This window comes from Carassius auratus, chromosome 14, assembly GCF_003368295.1.
Source record: "Carassius auratus strain Wakin chromosome 14, ASM336829v1, whole genome shotgun sequence".
NCBI classification, from domain to species: Eukaryota; Metazoa; Chordata; class Actinopteri; order Cypriniformes; family Cyprinidae; genus Carassius; species Carassius auratus.
The window spans coordinates 7067760-7089156 of record NC_039256.1 but is presented as its reverse complement, the minus strand read 5'-3'; the positions used below and the strand labels follow the sequence as shown (position 1 = coordinate 7089156).

Below are 21397 nucleotides of genomic sequence, written 5' to 3'. Positions count from 1 at the left end.
ATATCCCCTTTTTGAAATGCTGAGAATGCAGCAAGCTCCTGCAATGCTTTATGAATACTACTGCGGTCTGACACCAGCTGCGTTTGTGAAGCTAGAGGCAAGGTATGTGTGTGACTGAACACACATTTTTCAAAATGATTTTCTGTGTTGGTCAATTCTATTAGGATCTGGAAAAGGGTGGAACGTCTGATGGGAGGACCTTTAAAATTTTGTACCAACACACCCGTATGGCACAACTTTAATTTTTTTATGTGAAAATCACCCATTTGTCCAGCCCACTTGGTCAACATTGGGCATAAACGCATGCGGTAACTTATATGATCACCAAGGACTCTGGTGAACTAAGTTTTGTTTACCAGCATCATCATATTTTGTCTTTTTTCAGTTATGTTCTGCTCTCAAGGCCTATGGAGTTCCCTGGGCATCCCCCATTTCCTCTCATCCTATGTGGGATTGGATCGCACCACCCTCTGGTTGGACATCTGTCTGTTTCTCTAATATATAGTAAACTTAATAATCACACTGCAAAGCCTCTTTCTATTGAATCTATCTGGAATGGTAAAAGATTTTGACTTATCAGTTGACTGGAAGAAGATGTGGTCTAATCTAACTTTAACTTCTAAAAACTTGGCTAAACGTCTTATCCTGTCCAATGTCATCCATAGAGCATACATAACTTTTTACAAGAGGTTTAAAATGAAACTGCAATCGACCTATGACTGTCATATCTGTAACACGGTATCATCAGGTACTTTTTTGTTTAGGGAATGTGCGATTGTTGTCAACTTCATGTACGCATGTGAATTCAGTTTTATCCTTTTTAATTTAACTTGATTACATGTCTAATCCAGATTTATGTCTTCTCAATGACGATTCTAACTCCTGTATAAGTTCATTAAAGAAGAGAATGTTGTTTGCTGCAAAGAAGACAATAATACAAAATTGGTTTACTCCGCATGTGTGCAAAAGTATTCTGGATTCATAGAATGTTTAAAAATAGTAAGGCTTTGAATAAGGCTAAACCTTTTACCTTCGATGCATGGCATTGTTTTTCTTCAAAAATGTTAGACTAAATAAAGGAATGACCATTTTTTTCTCTCTCTCTTTTGAATTGTAAAATGATTGATGTGTCTGTTGCTTCCCCTGTCCTGTCTGGTTTGTTTGAATTGATGTTGTTTTGTTGAATAAAAAGTTGATTACATAAAAAAAAATCTTGTTGATAAAGCATTAAAGTATTTAAATCAGAATATATTCGGACGCTAACAAACCTCTCCAGCTTTCACTTTCAGCTGGAAGTCGCAGCGCTGTTTCTAAGCCTTTCTTTGTACATCACCTGGTGATGCCTGCATCTCTAAAGCCACCATTATTCTAACAAGTCTTATTTTTCCTCATGTAGCTTAAAGCAATCACTCCAAGCTGTCGGAGTCCAAACAAAAGGATTGTATCTTGAGGTTTATGTTTCTGCCCCGCGGTAGTCAACATGTACAGACATAATAGGAAAAACTCTTCACAGTGATGGTGCATCACAATAAATCACTTTCAGGAGGTGAATTGCTTTTTTGGGGGTGAAGAGACTGGGAAGCACTGGAGGGCATGACATGTAGCCATAATGCTGATAACTCTGAGAGGCAGCGACCAATAAGCAGTTAACTGAAGCCACATGCCGTGAAGTGCCATTCTGCTTTACACTCACTGCTAATTTATAGCTGTGATTTCAGCTGGCTCTGATCAACCCCCTAGTAAGATCTGTGGAAACTGTTTCGGCATCTTGTCAGGAGAAATCACCCGGCATTTCACACGAGTGAGTGTCTCAGCTGACTCTTTGATCAACTGGTCGAAAACCAATTGCTAACAAATACAGAGCTGGATTGTGTCACAAAGATAAACAATCCACCTGTCAATTGTTAAAGAAAGACTCCAACCATAAATTCTCTCCTTATTTACCAACATACATCGTTCAATACCTGCACTCTATTGTCATTTTCTGTAGTAGAGAAAAAGAAGAAAAAAAAAAAAAAAATTATATATATATATATATATATATATATATATATATCTAAAAGTAGTGGGAACTGCTGTCAAGCTCCAAAATGGCCAAAGGCTGTCTTATGAGGCCATACACTACTTTTGTGCAAAAGTAGTCCAACTTTACAGTCCAAAATATAAGCTGTTCTTCTATGATACTCATGGAAGAACCAGTGCTGTTTTGGCATTAATGATGCCCAACTAATCCAAAACAAAGCAACCACGTGCTCCTCCAGCTTATCCAGGTGTGCCGACAAACTATTTTAAGATGTGAACTTCATTGGATTGTAGGCACTACTTTTACCTTCTGTCCTGTTTTTGTTCTTTTTGGTCACCATAACCTGCTGCTTTTCTGCTTTTGTGGTTGAACTATTTCTGTAATTCAGGCTTCAGTGTTGTCTGCTGGAGTGTGTAGATTAAAAACACGGGCAGCTTCACTGTAGGCCTGGATTTAAAAACCTTTGAACCTCCCAGAAAAACATACACGTGACATGACTGAGCGTTGAATAAAATATTTTTGCTGATAAGGTCAATCCATTTATGAAATCAAGCTTGACACAAGTACATTAAACTACAGCCAAACTCTTATCCACAATACTGAGGGGATAATATGCTCATGCCATCAAACTCAAAATAAATATTCTTCCTTTTAAATGATAAGGTGGACACTGGCAGGCTAACAGTGAATATACTTACTCTGTAATGGTGATATCAGCAAATTTGGCATTGTGTACATTTCTTTATTACATCCTTATCTTTAGTTTATTCAGTATAAAAGCTCTTCCCTAATCCCTGGCTGTCTCAGGGTAAACCAACTATAAGCGTGTTCATTTATAGTAATGTTTTGAATGAGATGTTTATGATGTCTTTGTCTGTTACCCAAAGAAAATAGAAACTTTAGACAAAGATAGCCTGTGGCCAAGCATTCTTTGAAGGGAGTCAAATAAAATGGGATTTGTGATTTGGTTTGCCTCAGGAAAATGCCACAAAAGAGACCGGACACTGATATTAAACTAAATTGAACTACTTTCAAAGGTTAAGTATCTATTTACACAAATAAGCTAGAGAACAAAGAAGAATTGCAGTCCATTTGTTCCAGACTTTAACATTAACTGCAGTCTCATTCTAACAACAACATTTGAGTCCTCATAGCTTCCTACTGCTATTAATTACTTACAGTACATATTTTACATTACTTTAATGATTGTGCTATTCTCAGTGTAATATATGTGCTGAAATGCATATAAAGTAGTGTGATTTTAAAATACATTTGTCCTTGCACTTCCACGACATTACCTCCCTTTATAAATAACATTCATGATATCATACAGTGCATACAGAAATGATACTACAATCTTTTGATCACACTACCTTTATCAGTATTTGATTATCTTTATGTGTAGTAACTTTACAAGTACAGCTTATTCTACTAACCCTAAAAATAACCTTATGTAGTCTAATGAGTGTTAGTAGACATGTAGTTGCATAAAGTTATTTGTAGTAAGTAGTATGTCTAAAGTGGACTATCAAAATAAAGTGTAACCTACTCAGAAATGTAACAGCATTGATACAAAGCATGATCTTATATGTTACAGCTATATATATATATATATATATATATATATATATATATATATATATATATATATATATATATATATATATATATATATATATATATATATATATATATATATATATATATATATATATATATACATACAGGGATGCAGTGTTGGGTAAGTTGCTCTAAAAAACTAATTAATTATTAGTTACTAATTACATATTAAATAGTGCAATTAGACAACTGTACAAATTACTCTCTCCAAAAAGTATTTAGTTACTAATTACTTTCTAAATCCTATATCAACCTCGACAACTTAATGATACAAGGATATATATGAAACGGTTCTTTTAATTATTTCAATTAACTACATCAATGATTCTGGTCACACTTTAGATTAGGGTCCAATCCTCACTATTAACTATTTATTAACTATGACTTTCCCTCTATATAATTTCGAATCACTGTTTATTAATATTTAGTAAAGTAGTTGTTAAGATTAAGTATTGAGTAGGATTTAGAATAATGCCTTGCAGAATAAGACATTAATGTGTGCTTTTTAAGTTATAAAAATATCAGCAAATATCACAGTAATATTCATGCTAATAACCAACAAATTAATAGTGAGCATTAGACACTAAAGTGTTACCAATATTCTCATCAACTCACCAAAGTATTTAAAGTGAGAAGGGAACATAAAAAGCATGCATTTTAAGGTTAGACTTTAAATATTGATGTTAAATCCACTATTGGATTGTATATAAATGTTCAGTCTATACACAGTATTAAGTTCAATTACATAAGAAAAAAACTGTAATTAAATCCAGAAAAAAATAAGAGTAATTGCTTACTCTACTTTTTCAAGGAAAAAGTAATTATATTAGAGTAACTACTTACTTAGTAATTAGTCACACCCAACATTTTTGGTTTACACGTTATTTTAGTCACATATGCGCACCTGCGCACCACTTACATGATACAACCTGTATATACACCACAGCTCACCAAAACTGAATAATACAACCAGAATTAATTCTAATAAGACTAACCAGTTTTAATCCTAGCCAGAAGTTAGTCTGTTTACAGTTCTCACCTCGCACAAAGACAAAAATGCTGGCTGCCGTGGTCCCATCGATGATGGCTTTGATATCCAGGTAGAAGCAGCGGTAGTATCCTGAGTCATTGGCCTGGGTGTTGGTCAGTATTAAAGTCTTGCAGTAAGGTTTCCCAGGCTCCCCTTGGCACTCCTTCACCCTGACTGCTCTGTGACCCGGGGTGTCAACAGATGACTGCTGATCCTGGCGATCAGTTAACTCAACTTTACTTAGAGACACTTCAGGCCAGCTCCAGTCCAGAACCCGCTGTCCCCTGGGGGAATGGGTCAGATAATCACATTAAAGTCAGTGCCCTTCCAAATGTTTTACCAAAAACATAGCCCCATAATACACAACCACATGGTTTTTGAGAGCTTGAGGGTGTTTATACTCCAAAAGTTCACATTATAGAAAAGACTGACTCTAATCTCTGATTAAAATAAAGTTTAAGTCTCCTCTTCTAGGCCCCTCCTTTAGTGTAAATCTGTGTAGATTTTCCATAAGGCTAAATATTTAGAAAAGTAACTGCACACCTTTCTCAATATGACATTAAGGTTTTTAGTACAGAACAGAACAGGATGGCTTGCATGCCATAAAAAAGTTTGTGTTTTCACTTGAGAAACATAATATGCATGTCTTGAAACCTGTGATCAAGTTTTTTTGAAAAAGGAAAGCAGCAATGACATTTAAACTGATGTGTTCCTCAATCAGATAATGGAACAAAATTAGTTTGCGTTGTCCTGTTCATTGAACACATTGTACGGTGGCCCATAAATATGCTTTCCTCATGAAGGTATATGTTTATAACTGTTGGAAAAAATGTATTCTGGGAATTCTTGGCAAGAAATGTCTGCAAATTTTGAAGGGATTAGAGCTAAATATGTTGGATGGCCTCCCTGCATGTTCATACCACATTTATTTCTAAACTTAACCATCCAATCACTTCCAAATTCAACATGTCCCTTGTTTTTGTAATAGCTCACTGGCTTATCTGATTATTCAATCAAAAATGACCAGATCTGCATCTTTATTGTTTATTTAGCTAGACATTGTATCCCATTTCGCACGAACAAGTAGTTTAACCTAGATGCAGTAGGGTAGTCAATGTTTCAATGTTTCGATTACTTTTTTAATCAACACCAATATTTTCAGAAATAATGTATATGTAAAAAATAAAATAAAAAAACAGCTCTGTGGTGTGACTTTCATATTTAATATGAGCTGAATTCATAATAATTATTAAAAACGGTCTATTAAAACACACAACATAAAGTGTCTTTGGTGCTTCCATGTTTTCTACAAAACAAAAGCAGAAATCGAGGGGTTATGACTTCATTGGCACACGGTCCATGTCACTAGTTAAAATTGCTAATTTCTCTGGATTTAAACATTCTTCGAAACATTTGGGATAAAGTAAGTACACAAGTCAGCAAAATATATGACAGCGTTCTAGTGTTTTTTTTTTATATTTTAATAAAAAAAACAATTGCATATTGTGCTTTTAAGGTCAGAAACCCATTAACAGATCGTTTGATTGTACCTGCATGTAATGGTCAATGTGTCGTTAGCGTTAATCACGAGCTGGTCTTTGGTGTTGTCGAGGGTGGGTGGACTCATAGAAAACCCAGTCACCAGACCTACAGGAAGAGAAGAGCATCATCATGAACACAATCTAAGACACGTTCCTGAGACTACACAATTGCCCCCCGGATGCTGGATCTATAGCTGCCCACTGCTCCAGGTGTCTATGTGTTCACTTCCCACTGCAGTGTGTGTGCACTTGTATGGATTAACCTGTTAAATGTCACCCCGTTCCGTATACGGGACGACTACGTTGACTATACTATATTACAATCAAATCTAATCTAATCTTGACAAACTATATATCGTTGGAAAGTTCTAAGACTCCCAAATATATATTATACCAATATTTTTTGTTAAAATTATGTAGGAAAAGTAATAGATCAATTTATGACAAGAGTGCACCCTCAGAAATCTACATTACAAAAGGAGCTTTGACCTTTGTTTAAAAAAAAGACTTCCTCGTTGCCTTTTTCTCTATCACATTTTAGAAATCATCAGAAGTTATATATCACTTGAAAACATCAAATCTCAAAATTCATCGTTTAAAACCCATTTTAAAATCAGACATTGCATTACCATGTAAATGGCACATCAAAATCATGTTACAAAATGTTTTCAGTCATGAATTATAAAAATTTAGGTTTGTATCATGCACATTCAAGTCTATCTTCAAAAACGTGAGTCACAGTTAACAGGTTAAATGCAGATCACCAATTCTGAGTATGGGTTACCATACTTGGCAAATGTCACGACTTTGACTTTATTTGTTTTACTGTTTTTTTACCGTCACATATTTTTCTCACCTGTATATTTTGGAGGATGCATTGCCTGCCTGGACAAAATGCACCTTGTATCATCGTTTACCTGGGACTGACTTTCCCATCATTAGGTGTTTTATTAGATTACCCAGACAACCGTCAACAGATGTGAATTATCATTTATCATAGGAATTTTTCAACCTGTCCTCCAACCAATACACTCGTATAGGTCGTTTGTCCAAATCCCTGAAATACGACCCATCAGAGCGTATACTACAATTGCGCCCCTATGGGCAAAAGGTTGTTTTCGCTCTCTGATTTGTTTTCGTGTAGCTCAGTTAGTAGATTGTTGCGTTATACCTTGATATGTAATCATGCTATCATGGGTTCGATCCCAGGGAACAGATTTGCATGAAAATGTATATGCTCAATAAATCATAATTTAGCATGATTTCTGTGCGGGTTAGGTTTAGGGGTGGGGTTAGGTGTGCTCATTCGAACTAATAAGCCATCTACAGTAGTAAAATATGTAGGAAATACTGTGAGATCGGTGTAAAAAATGGCAACACATTGCATTTAAATAAACGTGCGTTTTGATTGGTAATGATGTTATACGTCAGTTCATGACGACAGACGCAACACGATACTGTCATTATTTTTATGCTCGCTAGAGGGCGCTAAACTTTAAAACGTAAATATAGGTCGTAATAAGTTGCTTGCACAAACGACCTATATGGTAGTTTTTTGTCGGAGGACGGGCTCAAATTTTTAACTACCAGCACATTAAAACCTATATGTTTTCCTTAGTGTATAGACTACTGTGTGGTTCAAAATTTTTCTCAGGTCTGTTTTCTGTGTATGTGTAAAAGTCTTGCTCTTCTGTAAAGCACTTTGGCCAGTCTGGTGGCTGTTGTAAATGCGCTAAACAAATAAAATTGAAATTGAAATTGAAAAAATGAAAAGGCTCCTAATCTGGTTTGTTTTTCACTGACAGTGGGACAGAAAGGTCAAAAGGTCATTGTGCACACGTTAATCGATCTAGGAGTGCTGATGGTTTAAATGTCTTCTGTTGCTCTCAGAGCACACGGGCGTATGAACATGCCAAGAGGAGTTATGAGACGCACCTGGATCAAATTAACACCAAATGATGACAAGAACATACACTGAGCATCCAAAACGAGTCTCACTACACAAATCACATCAACAAGTGTTACTTTATATGACAAGTTTATAAAAGGAAACTTCAGAGGAAATTAATACACAATATCCTGACAGAAAAAAATATTTTTGACAAGGGCTGAATTACCACGGTTCTTTAAAACAATACTGTAACCAGATATAGATACATTTTGTATTAATTAATTTCTCTATTTGTTTTTGCACATTATTTTATCTGTTGTCTATATACTATATGGGGACATTTTTTGAGCTAAAAATGTTGTGATATTCTGAAACGAAGCAAACGCATCCCATGAAAAGCCTTATTAAGCATAACCTCCTTATCTATAGCCAAGCCTCTGAGGAGGAATTCAAAGAACCTGCCGATGACAAATTTCTTTTTTTTTTTTTTTTGTTTGTTTGTTTTTTGCCTAGGACATTACCTTTAAAACATTATCTTGGTATCTTTTATTATAAAAATAGATGGAATTTTGTATAATATAAATTGTGTGTATAGTATAGTAAGGCTGTATATAATATGATGTCAGATTTAGTTCTGTTTCAGTCAGATTGACGCAGCTATCACAGCTGTGGCAGAGATTTGCATATGGTAAAAGACAGGGAGAGTGAGGCACAGTTCAAGTGGCATGTCCTCTTTTTCTTTAGACTAGCAGACCAAAATGCTTTTCATTCCAGTCCCTGTGACTCCATAGACCCCATCAGCACACGTCAATCACAAGGAATATTTCTGGATTTCATGTACACAATCCATCAGTTTCAGACGCATCCGGCCTCAAAAGCCAACAAAGGAATTTTCTAAATATTTGATGGCGAGTCAATAACCTGTTTACAGTTGAGGATGAACATCCTGGTGGCTTTTCTAGAGCAGTATTTTCAGCTCTGTACATTTATTGTTGGATATCACCAGTCAATGGATAATATAAATGAAATATAAAGGATCACATTTATTTATTTTACATTTTTTTCTAAAATCCTGTTTGCATTACATCTGATTTGGTCTTAACTATCAGTTTGAGTGCAATATATTTTCGCTGATTCACAGCCCAACAGATGAAAAAAAAAAAAAAAAACATTTTGTCAGCTGTAATAAGGTGATTTTTGTTCTGAAGAATTTGAGCAGTGGTTAATCCAATGATTTAGGCTTAAAAATAAAGTAAATTACATCCAGTAGCAGATACAGCATGAATTAAACTTCCAGTCATAACCTAAAAAACTGGCCAATAACAGTGTTTTTATTTATTTTATTTTATTAAATTTTAACAATTGTGTTTCTTCAAACACTCAGGCTATCTGTAGAAAAGCCAGGGCTGCAGTCACTGACCTCAACTTTTCACCTGAATTTGTTGCACGTTAAAAAATAAATATGACTTTACATTGTGTCAATAACCTTTACACACAGCATGTGACACTTTTGTTTGTCTTAAAAAAAATCGAATCAGGTTCGATTTTCTGTTTTTGCATCCGTAGGAAGGATTTTGATAGGAAAGGTTGCTGAATACGACAAAACAAAAAACACTTTTAGTTTACCTTTATAAAAGTCATATGTTTCGAACTACTTTACATGACCTACAGGATTTTCTAGTACTGTAGTTGATATAGAGAGAACTATTTGAAAACAGAAAGTGTGCATTTTGCAACCTAGGCTAGAACCAAAACACTTCAAATAATTTGCCAAATTTTCATCTAAAAGCACAAATCTGTTTAGTAGGAATATCTATTATCTTAAAAGCCCAATTGTGTTGTGTTTTGAGAATAAACATGACAAGGCTTCAGCAAACAAGTATAGGAGGTGAAAACCAAAGTGAATGATAGGGATCCTCAAATACGAAGAAGGATTGTGTCCAAATAACAAAGATCTACAGCTGCAAAAGTAACTGCAAACCTTATATTCACCTTAAAGACCTTAAAAAAATTCACAAAGCCAACACCCATGAAATGCTGAAACTTTAATCAAAGTCACCAATACTAAAAATATGAATGGATTAATTCATTATAAAACCTGGACTGCTGGATCCCCACAATGAACTGCAACATCTGCCTGACTTCAATATTATCAAACAGCTCTGGATAGGTTTGGAAAGAAGAGTGAGAAGAGTGAGAAGTCAGTTCCCTGCTTCAGCATCTCTAAAGTGGCAGATTTTCTGATAGATGGCATTCCACAGAAGACCATTTAAAAGCTGTATGATTATATTGCGAAAATGAAGAATCCAAGGCACTTCTTCTGGTCCAAAAAGTTACCAGGCCTTTATTCACATTCTGGCCTTCTAAACATGCACACTTATGCATTTCAGGCCTTCGACCTTCCTCAGAGTGTGTCCAGAAGGCAGAAGACCGAAATGCATCAACTTTTTGGACCAGAACAAGTGCCTTAGATTCTTCTTTTACAAATGAGTTATTTCAAACCCAACCAAAGAGCACCTTCTGGGATCACTTCACATGGTCTCTAATCAGCAAGTAGTGCTTCAAGATGTTTCCTATGAGCTGTATAAATCTACTCTAAGAAGGGTGAAAGCTGACGTCACACGCTATACGTTACACCTCACTGTTTTTAGGTCCGAATGCTCCCAGATATGCCAAAAGCAAACAACAAATCTTGCTAATAAACACTCACAGTTTCCTGTGGCATTCCTGAAAAAGCATGATCATTGATAATGATAATTAATCTTTTCTGAAACTTAGTTTCCAGGATGTCACAAGCTTGGAGACTGATATGAGGATACACTACGAGTTGTTAAAAACTTAGCTTAACTCATAGGTGTGATATAAGATGAATAGTGCTCATAGATTTATATGAAACTTTTGATATATTCATATATTTAGATATGCATATTTAACAACTAAATTATTTACTAAAGAATGTCTTTGTGAAAAATGAGACTGGCTTCTGATGAATAATGCAAACTGAGAGATTTACATTACAAGCCCAAGATAGAAAAAAACTTCCAATGGAAAGTGCAAATAGGAAAAAGTCCTTGGTTATTTTTGTGCAATCTACATGATGGCTTTATAGCATGACAGAGAAAATTTAATATCAGAATAAAGTCTTGATCTCCAGACACAAAGCCAAATATACATTTGAATGCATTTTTTTGTTTGAATGAAAATGGACCACGGCCGATATTATATTTCCTAGCATGTGCCTAATAAACCTTACTAATGCAAAATCAAAGAGAAATGATGCAGAAAAAGTAAGCATTTTTCTAAACACGTCAAGTTCTGTCTTACTTGTGGTTTATATATGATCTATCGCCACATGGTTTACTCACTAGAAAGATTGAGTTGCCTACATGCTGCCTTGAAAAGATTTATGACAAACATTAAGCAGCTCACAGTGTGAGCGGTCACTCCTCATCCACAGCGTTTCTCATTTACTCTCCCCAGATGTGATGATGACACAAAAAAAAATATCCAAACTAGCAGTACTGTGCTCAGTGGACCTGGGTTTAACTCTCCACTGCACACAGCAAAAACATTTGTAAGGATGTTTGACTCATGCAAGCGTACTTTCTGCCAAAACACAGCCTGTAGACACAGCTGGATGGCACCAAGGAATGAGTCGAATCAGAGACACTTGGAAGGTATCTGATAGCAGGCTTACATGGAGCTTAGAGATATTAGGGCAGCATTTTGAAATCATCCAGTGTAAACTGATGATTCAATGCTAAATTGGCATGACATGGGGATGGGAGTTGTGTGTGCCAGATCTGTTCCATATGGATATACATTTCTTTCACAAGGATGCTGTGTGTAGCAGTGGTCTGGGCCGCTGGCTGTTAACCTGTCAGTGTGATATATGACTAGAGTAATATGTTAGCAGGGGTTAACCCCTAGGCAGAGACAGATGATGGCACATACTGTATTGCCTGTTTGTAATTCAAAGCACACTGCAACGGATACTGGATGTGTGCAGTGTTTAGAAACCTTCTTATTGTTTTGGTTTTGGTTTGGTTTTTAGTGCTGGGTATAAAACCCAACTGGAGGCAAAATAAATTCCTGTATTAAATTCTCCACAAGTGGCCTGGTCATGTCAACCAAGATTGAATTTCAGACCGTGGAATTTAGAAAGTGATAGTTCTGCTCTTCAGAGCTAGTTGGATGTGAGAATAGTTTGAGTTGTGATATTCCCTGAGCTACTGGGAATGATTGGGAAAGGCAGGGTAGTCAACTGATCATACAACAACTGACTAATTGATTAATGCTGACTATTTATTTTTATATTGCAAGTGCAGTGCTGTACCAGGTGGGCTACTGAGCAAGTTTACTACGGTGTGTCAGAAGAGCCATATAGATATAACGCTGGTTATGTTATGCCAAATCATGCATGTAATAAAAGGTGTTTGATAGCATTGTACTAAGAACCAAGCAAAAAATACATTTATTAATCAGTAATCTGCCCATGTAATCATACTTTTTTTGTGAAAAGGAATACACGTTGTTTTGCACATTAATTGAAAGTGAGTTTCAGATGAACTACCAGAGCATCTGTCTTTGGGCAGTGATTTAACTCAATGATTAGATTTAAGTTCATCCAAAAATGTATATTCTGTCATAATTATGTAGTCCTTTAATAAGAGAAAACATTACAGTAATATAGCAGGCTTCAGATTAACTGGAATGGCAAAGCTAAAAGGAAAATGTTAATAGTGATGTTACATCTGCGTAGATCTGAGCACAGCAAATCTTACATACTAGATTACATAGGTCTCTCACTGCTGTCAGCTGGAAAGCACAATTGTGCCCTAGATATGCCTAGATATGTGGTTTGCAGAATATTCTGTTTCCTGAGTAAAGTGAGACCTTGGTGTATCCATTAATGACAACTCTGAATGTGAGCTGCTGGGTATTTTGGGAAGTAGTATGCCTGTGGAAAACAGATAAATCGTGCACTCAGGAGCAAAGAGCAGTCATTTTGGCACTTTGAAGCATGCATGCTGGATTGTTATTCACTATGGGACATATAACAGTGAGAAAAAAAAGCCTTCAAAGGTAGTCATGTAGCAAAAGTCTTTTCCCTTTTGCTCTAAGGACGGAAACATGGAGCTTTTGATAGGCATATGCATTTTTTTTTTGTCTTATCCAGTAAATTTCCTGTTTTCCTGCTTGGCTTTCATTTCATAGTTTCCTTTAGTGGAACATAACAGTGAAATGTTCAGTTTGTTGTCTGTCTGTCTATCTATCTATCTATCAATCTCTCTCTCTCTCTCTCTCTCTCTCTCTCTCTGTCTTTCTGTCTGTCTATTATCAATAGGGTCAGTTCACATCATCCCAGTCAGACAGTAGGGCACAGGGTCTGAATTAGCCGTATGTCCGGCCTACAATTGGAGGGCAGCTAGGCCACGGAACAGACCTCCTCCCTGGACTGAGGAGTCAGCATCCCGCTGCTCCCCGTGGAGGACATCGGTCAAGCCCGGGAGGGGATGTGCATGCACATTAAATCATGAGTTGGAGAAAAAGTTGGATGCAGTTCCTCTGTCCTCTAGAGCCAAGGCCAGGGACACGCTTTGATTCCACTGTCATCCATCGGGAGAGAATGAGATCCAAAAATGTGACTGAATGTCCTTTCTTGCATGTCTATCTGCCTAATTGTGGCCTTCCTATTTCCTGGCTGGGATTTGGGGTGAGGTCAGGATGTTGTGTGATGGGAGACATCTGTGTGGATTTCCTACATGTCTCTTTCTCATCCCTTACTAGTATTTCCTGAACCTGTGGAGGCTGCCAACAGGACGCTGTCCGCTTTCCACTGCATCGTCGCATTTTCTGTCATCACTGTCATTCAGAAATGATATTCCCCATTTAGATCTCTAGGGAAGTAAAACCGTAGGAGTCCATGGTTTTAATCAGTATTCAGCCCAGCTGAAAGTACAATCAAATTAGCCAAGATCTTTAGGGTTGTCACAGATTCCATGTGGACCGGTGTCATTAGCTGATTGCAGCTATTATAAATCTGCTAATGCAATGATGCTGATACAGAAATGGCTATCATGAGATTAAGCATGCGAATATAGAATCGGTCAGAGGAGGCCATGGTAACACTGGCAGTCCACTTTCCCATGAACCCACGCTGACCTCCAATGGCAGACCATGCCATATCGCTGACCACAGAAACCTAACACTTGTTAAACCTCATAGTGCACCATAAAATATTGCCATAGGCCATGAAGCTCACACCAATTATGTTGACTCTGCGCTTAAACCAATAAGCTTCAGATTTAGCTCCGCTGAGGCCCCTCAAGAAGTGTCTCAATTTAAAGTGAAAACACAGTATATGACCTGATGACAAGCCCTTTAAACACAGACCAAGAAATAGACTGAAAGTCCATCAGAGAATTCTGCTTGTGTAGTGATTTAACAGAAGTAATAACATATTTAAAAAATCATGAAAAGGAGAAAATAATATCTGCAGCTCTTAAAAAAAAAAAAAAAAAAAAAAAAAAAAATATATATATATATATATATATATATATATATATATATATATATATATATATATATATATATATATATATATATATATATTATTATTATTATTATTATTATTATTAAAAAATAAATGCAATAGGGTGCTGTTTTTTTTCTGCCCCTGTAGCCAGGAAGATCAGAATATTGGGAAAACATTGAGATTTCAAACCTTAACCTCCATGTACAGCAAGACAATTAGCTCCACTAATTTGAAACACATTGCTAAAAAGTCTTGACATAAAAACATTTAAAATCCTATTCTGAGTTTTGAAGCATGGTTTTACAATTCCAGCTTTAAAGAGTTCTGCAGTCACCTTTTATATTAAGAACGGCCTGGAGAGCTGATAGATATTTGGAATTTAATCAGTGGAATCTCTAGACAGTAATTACATTCTATTACCTGCCAATACTGTCCTGAAGTCAGTGTTGTGGCCAACACATTTCTCATGCTGTTACTTAATAAACCTGTATGTGACACATAAATCCTAATGCAAATGACAAACCTTCACATGTATCTGACTCATAATAGGCTTCCAATTTAGCTCTTTAAGTCAAAAATATAAAACGCAGGTTACATGGAAAGCTACGCTGTTTAAAGGATTTTAGCAGTTTGGACTTTAGCACAGACACAGCACTTGCTATGACAAAGCAGTCAAACACAGGGTCACCATGCTGCCATATGGTTTTCATTTGTGCAATGTTTTAATGCAGTCATCTATAAGTGAGGCTCTTATAGCTGTAGATTCCTAGACTTTAGAAAAAGCTCATCCTTCTGCCAAAGTCTTCACCTGAGCTGCTGATGTGTAACCAGCCAACAGGAATGAGTTTTCCACCCTTCCCAATCTCACTATATGACAACTGCATTCACTAAGGCTCTTGATCTCTTTATTTGGGGATTCACAGCAAAGTGAACCTTTCTTTCTAACACTACCATGAAACACAAGAGTTTTGAAACCTGTGCAGAGAACAGCGAGTTTTTGTTGTCTCAAACTGCTCACTATTATGATTGGCTGATGTCTTACCCCCTGACTGAGGGTATGGTTTCAGATGTGTTCTGTTAGAATAAAACTGTGTACATAAGAAATACCACAGCAAAAAAAAAAAAAAAAAAAAAAAAAAAAAAGATAATAAAAATAATATGCAGGATATTGATAACCAGGATATGCTATGAAGATTAAAGTCAAAATAAAAACATGATCTTGTATCTATAAGAAGGCACAAAAGAGAGAAACCAATCATTAGTAAATCATCATTGCTCAGAAACAGTTTAAAAAACATATCCGATTGCTGATTTAAAGTTCCTTTAAGCTGTCTTCTACCAACACTGCAGCCTGTGTAGCATTAAAGTGGAATTAAAACTGGATCTCATCAAGACCAATTAAAAACCTCCACTGAACAGGCAAGAATAAAGACCAGGCTCCCTCTAGTGATATATCACACACTTTTGAAAAAAGAAAAATGTAATCAAAACTGCAGATACTCTGCAATGATTGTGAATAACGAGAAGCTAATAGAATAACTAATTACTAGTTATGGTCAATTAAAAAATATCGAATATGATTGCACTAAAGCAACGAAAATATCATTACCTTAAAAATTTGTATTTGTGGATTTAATTGGCATTAATAAGAGTTTTGTACAAAATGAATGTTTGGATAACGATGAACAATAATTAGAAAAAATATATACACATAAGAAAACTTTGGCATGCGTAGGCTAAAATAGAACTGAGCTAATATTTAACAACATTGACTAGAAGCACATGGACAAACTTGTATGAAAAGTGTCAGACAGGTTACAATGATTAGAACGCGACAAATTTGAATCGGTCACTTTATAGCAAAGTTTTCGCGCGATCTCAGTTTTGACAACTTCATGAATCAGAATGTGACCGTTCCACTTTTCCTGCGTTTTTTTTATAAACCCAAAATTTAAATTTTCCGCGTTCTGTTACAACGACAAGTAATCGAATTGTTTACTAAAATGGGTTCTCACCTGAGAATAAGGGAATCCCAATCCAAATCCTACAGAAAAACGTAAAGTCTCTCTTCATTTCCAGGTTTCCAGTCCTCCGGGGTTTTAGATATTCTAGCAAACCCGCCTGTTTTCTGATGTACTTTAATAAAGCGAGCAGAAGCACCTCAGATTATGGTGAACCCCAAAGAAGCGTCTCTGCCACAGGACGACGGGAATAAAACGCTCTTTTTCCTGTTGAAATGAGAATCCTGACGTTCTGAATGGATTTACAATCATTTCCTTTTCCTCTGACTCACTCATCTGCCGCTTTTCGTTCATAAACGCCCGTGTCCTCCTCAGTGATAATACTATTACTCCCCCAGTCTGAAGTGTCACATAAAGTGTCTGGCCCCTGTGCTTTAAGTTTAAACTGACAATGCATTTGCACACAGCACATATATCCTTCCAAGGACCAGCAGTTCATTTGTGTCCACTATAGTGGACATATGTTTTGTGTTAGCCTAATATCACTGACAGCAAATGCCAATAACTTAAGTCTTAAAATCCTGAATTTTTTTGTGACACCAGTTGATTGAGGATGTCATAATATAAATGGTTAGTCTCATGAGTATATTTGCAGTGATCTGAACAGGTAACATCTCAAATGTGAATTGCACCTATGTCCAGGTGTGATATTAAGTGCTTTGTCAGACATCCAGACCATGATTAGATAGATGACAAAGCTGTCAAGATCATGATAAATGGGACACCTAACAGAACCTCAGATCCCATTTGACTATTTAAAAACCATACTCAGATCATTTCCACTTCAAGGTTTCAAACATAATCCATGAGAGCATTACACAGTAGCATTATGCATCGCCTGGATTGTTTTAAATTATGTTTTTAAATGAACAGCATTTTTTAAATTTAAGGCACCATCTGAAACAATAACTAAATGAAGAAGCAGGCATATGGTAAAACATCACCAGGAACGTGCAGCAATCAGGCCTACAGCATGGACTAAAATTCCAGAAAGTGAGAAATGCAGTCAGTATTTTATGTGTACATATGGCAAACCTTTTTAACATTCAGTTCTTAAAAAGCATTTTCATGCAACTAGTGCTTATTTTTTTAGTTACTAGTATCTATTCCATTAGGTATGAGTACTTGTTAATTTTTTTATTAGTGCTTACTTGAACTTTTTTAAATATTGGTACTTACTAGTTTCTTAGACTGAAGATATCTTTAACTTAATAAGTAATAGTACTTTTTAGATTTACATTTCATCTCAGTATGCTAATGACACAATGAATACTTGATATTCGTTGCATTCCCAGGTGCAGTAATATTCAATATTTATTTTTAAGGAATTATAAATACTCTCCAGAACAGCAAGCTCCTGTGGTGGATGTCCTGGGTATTGTGTTTGTCTGGCTGGTGTGCATGAACTGGTTTCTGGATCTACTTGTCTGCCAATATAGTCAGAAGGGTCAAGTACAAACAAACAAATAAATAGTACATCTTCCCTTGTGCTTTTATGCTATCCAATTAGCAAGATAATCTAACATACAAAGCCAGTAACAAACAATCAGTTTAATTTAATATGTTAATATATTGTACCATGTGAACTCTGATTGGATAGCTGAAAGGTTCTCACATTTATGTAATGATCTTTAAATGAAAATGTCTCCAAACAAATTGTCACTAATTCCGTATAAGCTTGAAGATATCTCCAAATTCATAGGTAATAGTTATTTTGTTTTTGATATTGTCTATTCATTTTGAATTAGTCATTATTCTAATACTGTAACTATAAGTAACTATAACCAGCAAATTTTGAGTTTGAGGACAAAGTTGTAGTTAATAATTAGTTAACACTGAGAATTGATCCTCAAACTTAAGCGTGACCATACTTATAAAACTAGTATCTTTTGTAATTGTTACTAGTAGCAATTCTTATTTTAACTGCTTTTTACTCAACTTATGACTAGTCAGAATGGTAGAATTCAATAAAAAAATCTTAATAAAATAAAAAAGATTTCTAACCACTTACATTTGGAATAAGCAGTAATTATAAAGCTGTATTAGTGTTTATTGGATAAGTACTAGTAGTTAATTAATAAGTAGTGTCTAATGAATAAGTACTTGTATCTAATAAAAAATAATGAGTAATTAATGAATAGTATCTATTTAATAGTTATTGGTATAAAATTGGTACCAATATCTAAAAATAAGTACAAGTACCTAGTGAATAACCAATCATAAATTAAAATATGTACTAGTCACAACTGGAATACTTAATTGTCAAACTGAAAAGTTGATATCTGAATGACAGATCCCCATAGAAATCAATGGCAAAAATGTCAAATGTGTTATTAACAATAAAATACTCAACACCATTGAGATAAGTAGTGTCTACATAATAGGTACTAGTATCTCATGAATGAGTACCTGTAAAAATAAAAAAGTAGTATTAGTATGAAAGGATGTTAAATGTTAAAATGGCTTGCCATAGTTTGCATGTGTTTTTCCAGGCATGCTTCATGTGTGATTTGGCTCTTCAAACATTCATTAGAATGAATGTTATGAAGGGGCGGGGGATTCTCAAGTTATAATGTTTCCTGGCAAATGTACAAACACTACGCCATGAGCTAATGAACTTTTTAACAGCCAAAAAAGAAATAATCAAATGAAAACATTCATAACTGGCAGTTCTGGGTTAGCATTATCAGTCACGATTAATGCCAAAAATTACACATGTATGAAAAAAGTCACATTATAACTATTGTATTCCATTATTGCAAGAATTCCCTTCAGCAGAACACTCAACTCTGCATCACTCCAGAGGGACTGTTCTTGCAGTTTACGTGTTTTCAAATGCTTTGCATGGGAAACTATGCTAAATAGCAAATAAATAAGACTTGCTCTCTCTTTGAATGCAGATTGTGTGTACTGGAACAGGTTGCAATTAGTAGTTATGACTCATTAATTTTAACAGCGGTTGTTAGCTGGCGGGTAGCAATCCAAAAATAAATGGCAGGTCTGTTATGTTTTTCTCACTGGCAGCAGAGAAGAGGCATTATAGCAAAATCAACACGCTTTTCAACTTTTGTCACTGACATAAAAGTCTGTGTGCCCAAACTCTACATTATTTTGGCATGAATCCATCTGTCACTTGGTATAAGCTACACAAATTAGACAAAAGAAAATATATTGAATAGACTGCTTAAAAAAACGTGAACAAAATGTGAAGTAAAACGATGATCCAGACTAAATAAAATATAGGTTATGGGTTTGGTAGTATTGGATTGGCACTTGAGGTTCACTGAGAATCTGGTCACACATTAGTTTGGGGGGGGGGGTACTAATTCTCACTCTTAACTAACTATTAACTACAACTTTTGCCTCAATAAACCCTTAATTTGCTGGTTATTATTATTGGTCATTTGAAAGTATGTGACCCTCTTACTGTAATAATCAAAGAAACATACATAATTATTATTACATTTACATTTATTATTATTATTATTGACTTTTTCCGGCACGCAGCATGAAAGGCACAGCATTTCCTCTTGCCGTGTCCTCTAGAGTCCAGCTCAAGGACTCGACCTTGAAGTGCCATGATTTCTTCTTCCACATCCTGGGGTCAGGAAACACATTACTCCGCTCTCCCGCTCATCAGAAGGAAATGAGCCCATGTCACTCACCACCAGGAATTAACAACACTGCCAAGAACTAGATACAACAACATAAATGGCTTGCATACATTTGCAAACATTACAACAGTTATGAGCTCGGTGTTCAGATGTAGTGTTTTGGAAAATGAGTCGGATGAACTGTAGAGCTTCAGTTCAAACTAATTCTTTTAATTCCAAATGGTTTCCTTGCACTTTTCCACTTTTGGTGGGACACCGTTTGTGGACCAATGAAAATTAAACTTTCAGTAACCCATGGTAATGTTGTGAAGTGAGAGGCTGTATTTGAGTCTAAGCAACTAGAATGTTAAATCTTCCATGTTAAATCTTGCAACATTTATCCAAGTCGAAAATAATTAACTTGCTATATTTATAATACACTCATATATGTTAAGCATGTATGTAGATGAAAACATTAGCACAAACATGTCCAACTTTAGAAATGAAGGCATCGAGGGCTGAAACGGCAGTCCTGTGTCAAACACACTGGACAAAGGTCGAGAGACTGGAATGTTAATAGGCTGTTTAAATCATGGCTGCTCTGAGTGTTTAAAGGCAACCTGACCCTGTGGAGGAGGGCTGAGCACTGACTCTTATTTCCAGCAGCATAAACACCCCCGAACCCCAGTCCCAAGGTGGCAGTAATGTAGTTTGAGGGCACCCGGACTCTTATTCTGTTTGTGTGACCCCTTGCAGGAGGCAGGAGGAAAGAGGATGTTGGTCCACTTGCCTGCTCCGATAGATAATGGCAGCCCCATCCTTGCTGTTTTCTGCATCCGGGATGCCACCCCAGGTGCTCTCCCCCACTGGAAAGTCATACTTCATAAACATAAACTTTTTTGTTTACCGTATAAATTTAAACATGAAATGTAACTGAACAGATATTGCATTGTGGTATACAAATTTTTTACATGCATATGCATTCGTCAAAAATAAGATATCAAACTTACTCTGCTTATATAACAGAACAAGGTGCTTGTTTTTGTCCATTTGACAGGAAGGAAGAGCTAGACATAAATCAAAACTAAACATCTTCCTGCCCTGCCACTGAGTCTTGACACAATGATGGACAGAGCGAAC

At 35.9% G+C, this 21397-nt stretch overlaps 1 protein-coding gene across 1 annotated transcript in view; it reads right to left on the bottom strand.

Annotated features, from left to right (window-relative positions):
- The window catches only part of flt4 (fms related receptor tyrosine kinase 4), a 49243-nt gene extending 32248 nt beyond the window's left edge, over positions 1 to 16995 (bottom strand). The window contains exons 1-3 of the mRNA XM_026279712.1: positions 16659 to 16995; positions 6224 to 6320; positions 4683 to 4957 (exon numbers count right to left, since the gene is read on the bottom strand). Coding sequence (XP_026135497.1) covers positions 4683 to 4957; positions 6224 to 6320; positions 16659 to 16716 — 430 coding nt within the window. The 5' untranslated portion in view covers positions 16717 to 16995. The remainder of the gene's footprint in view (positions 1 to 4682; positions 4958 to 6223; positions 6321 to 16658) is intronic.
- Positions 16996 to 21397: the final 4402 nt, after the last annotated feature.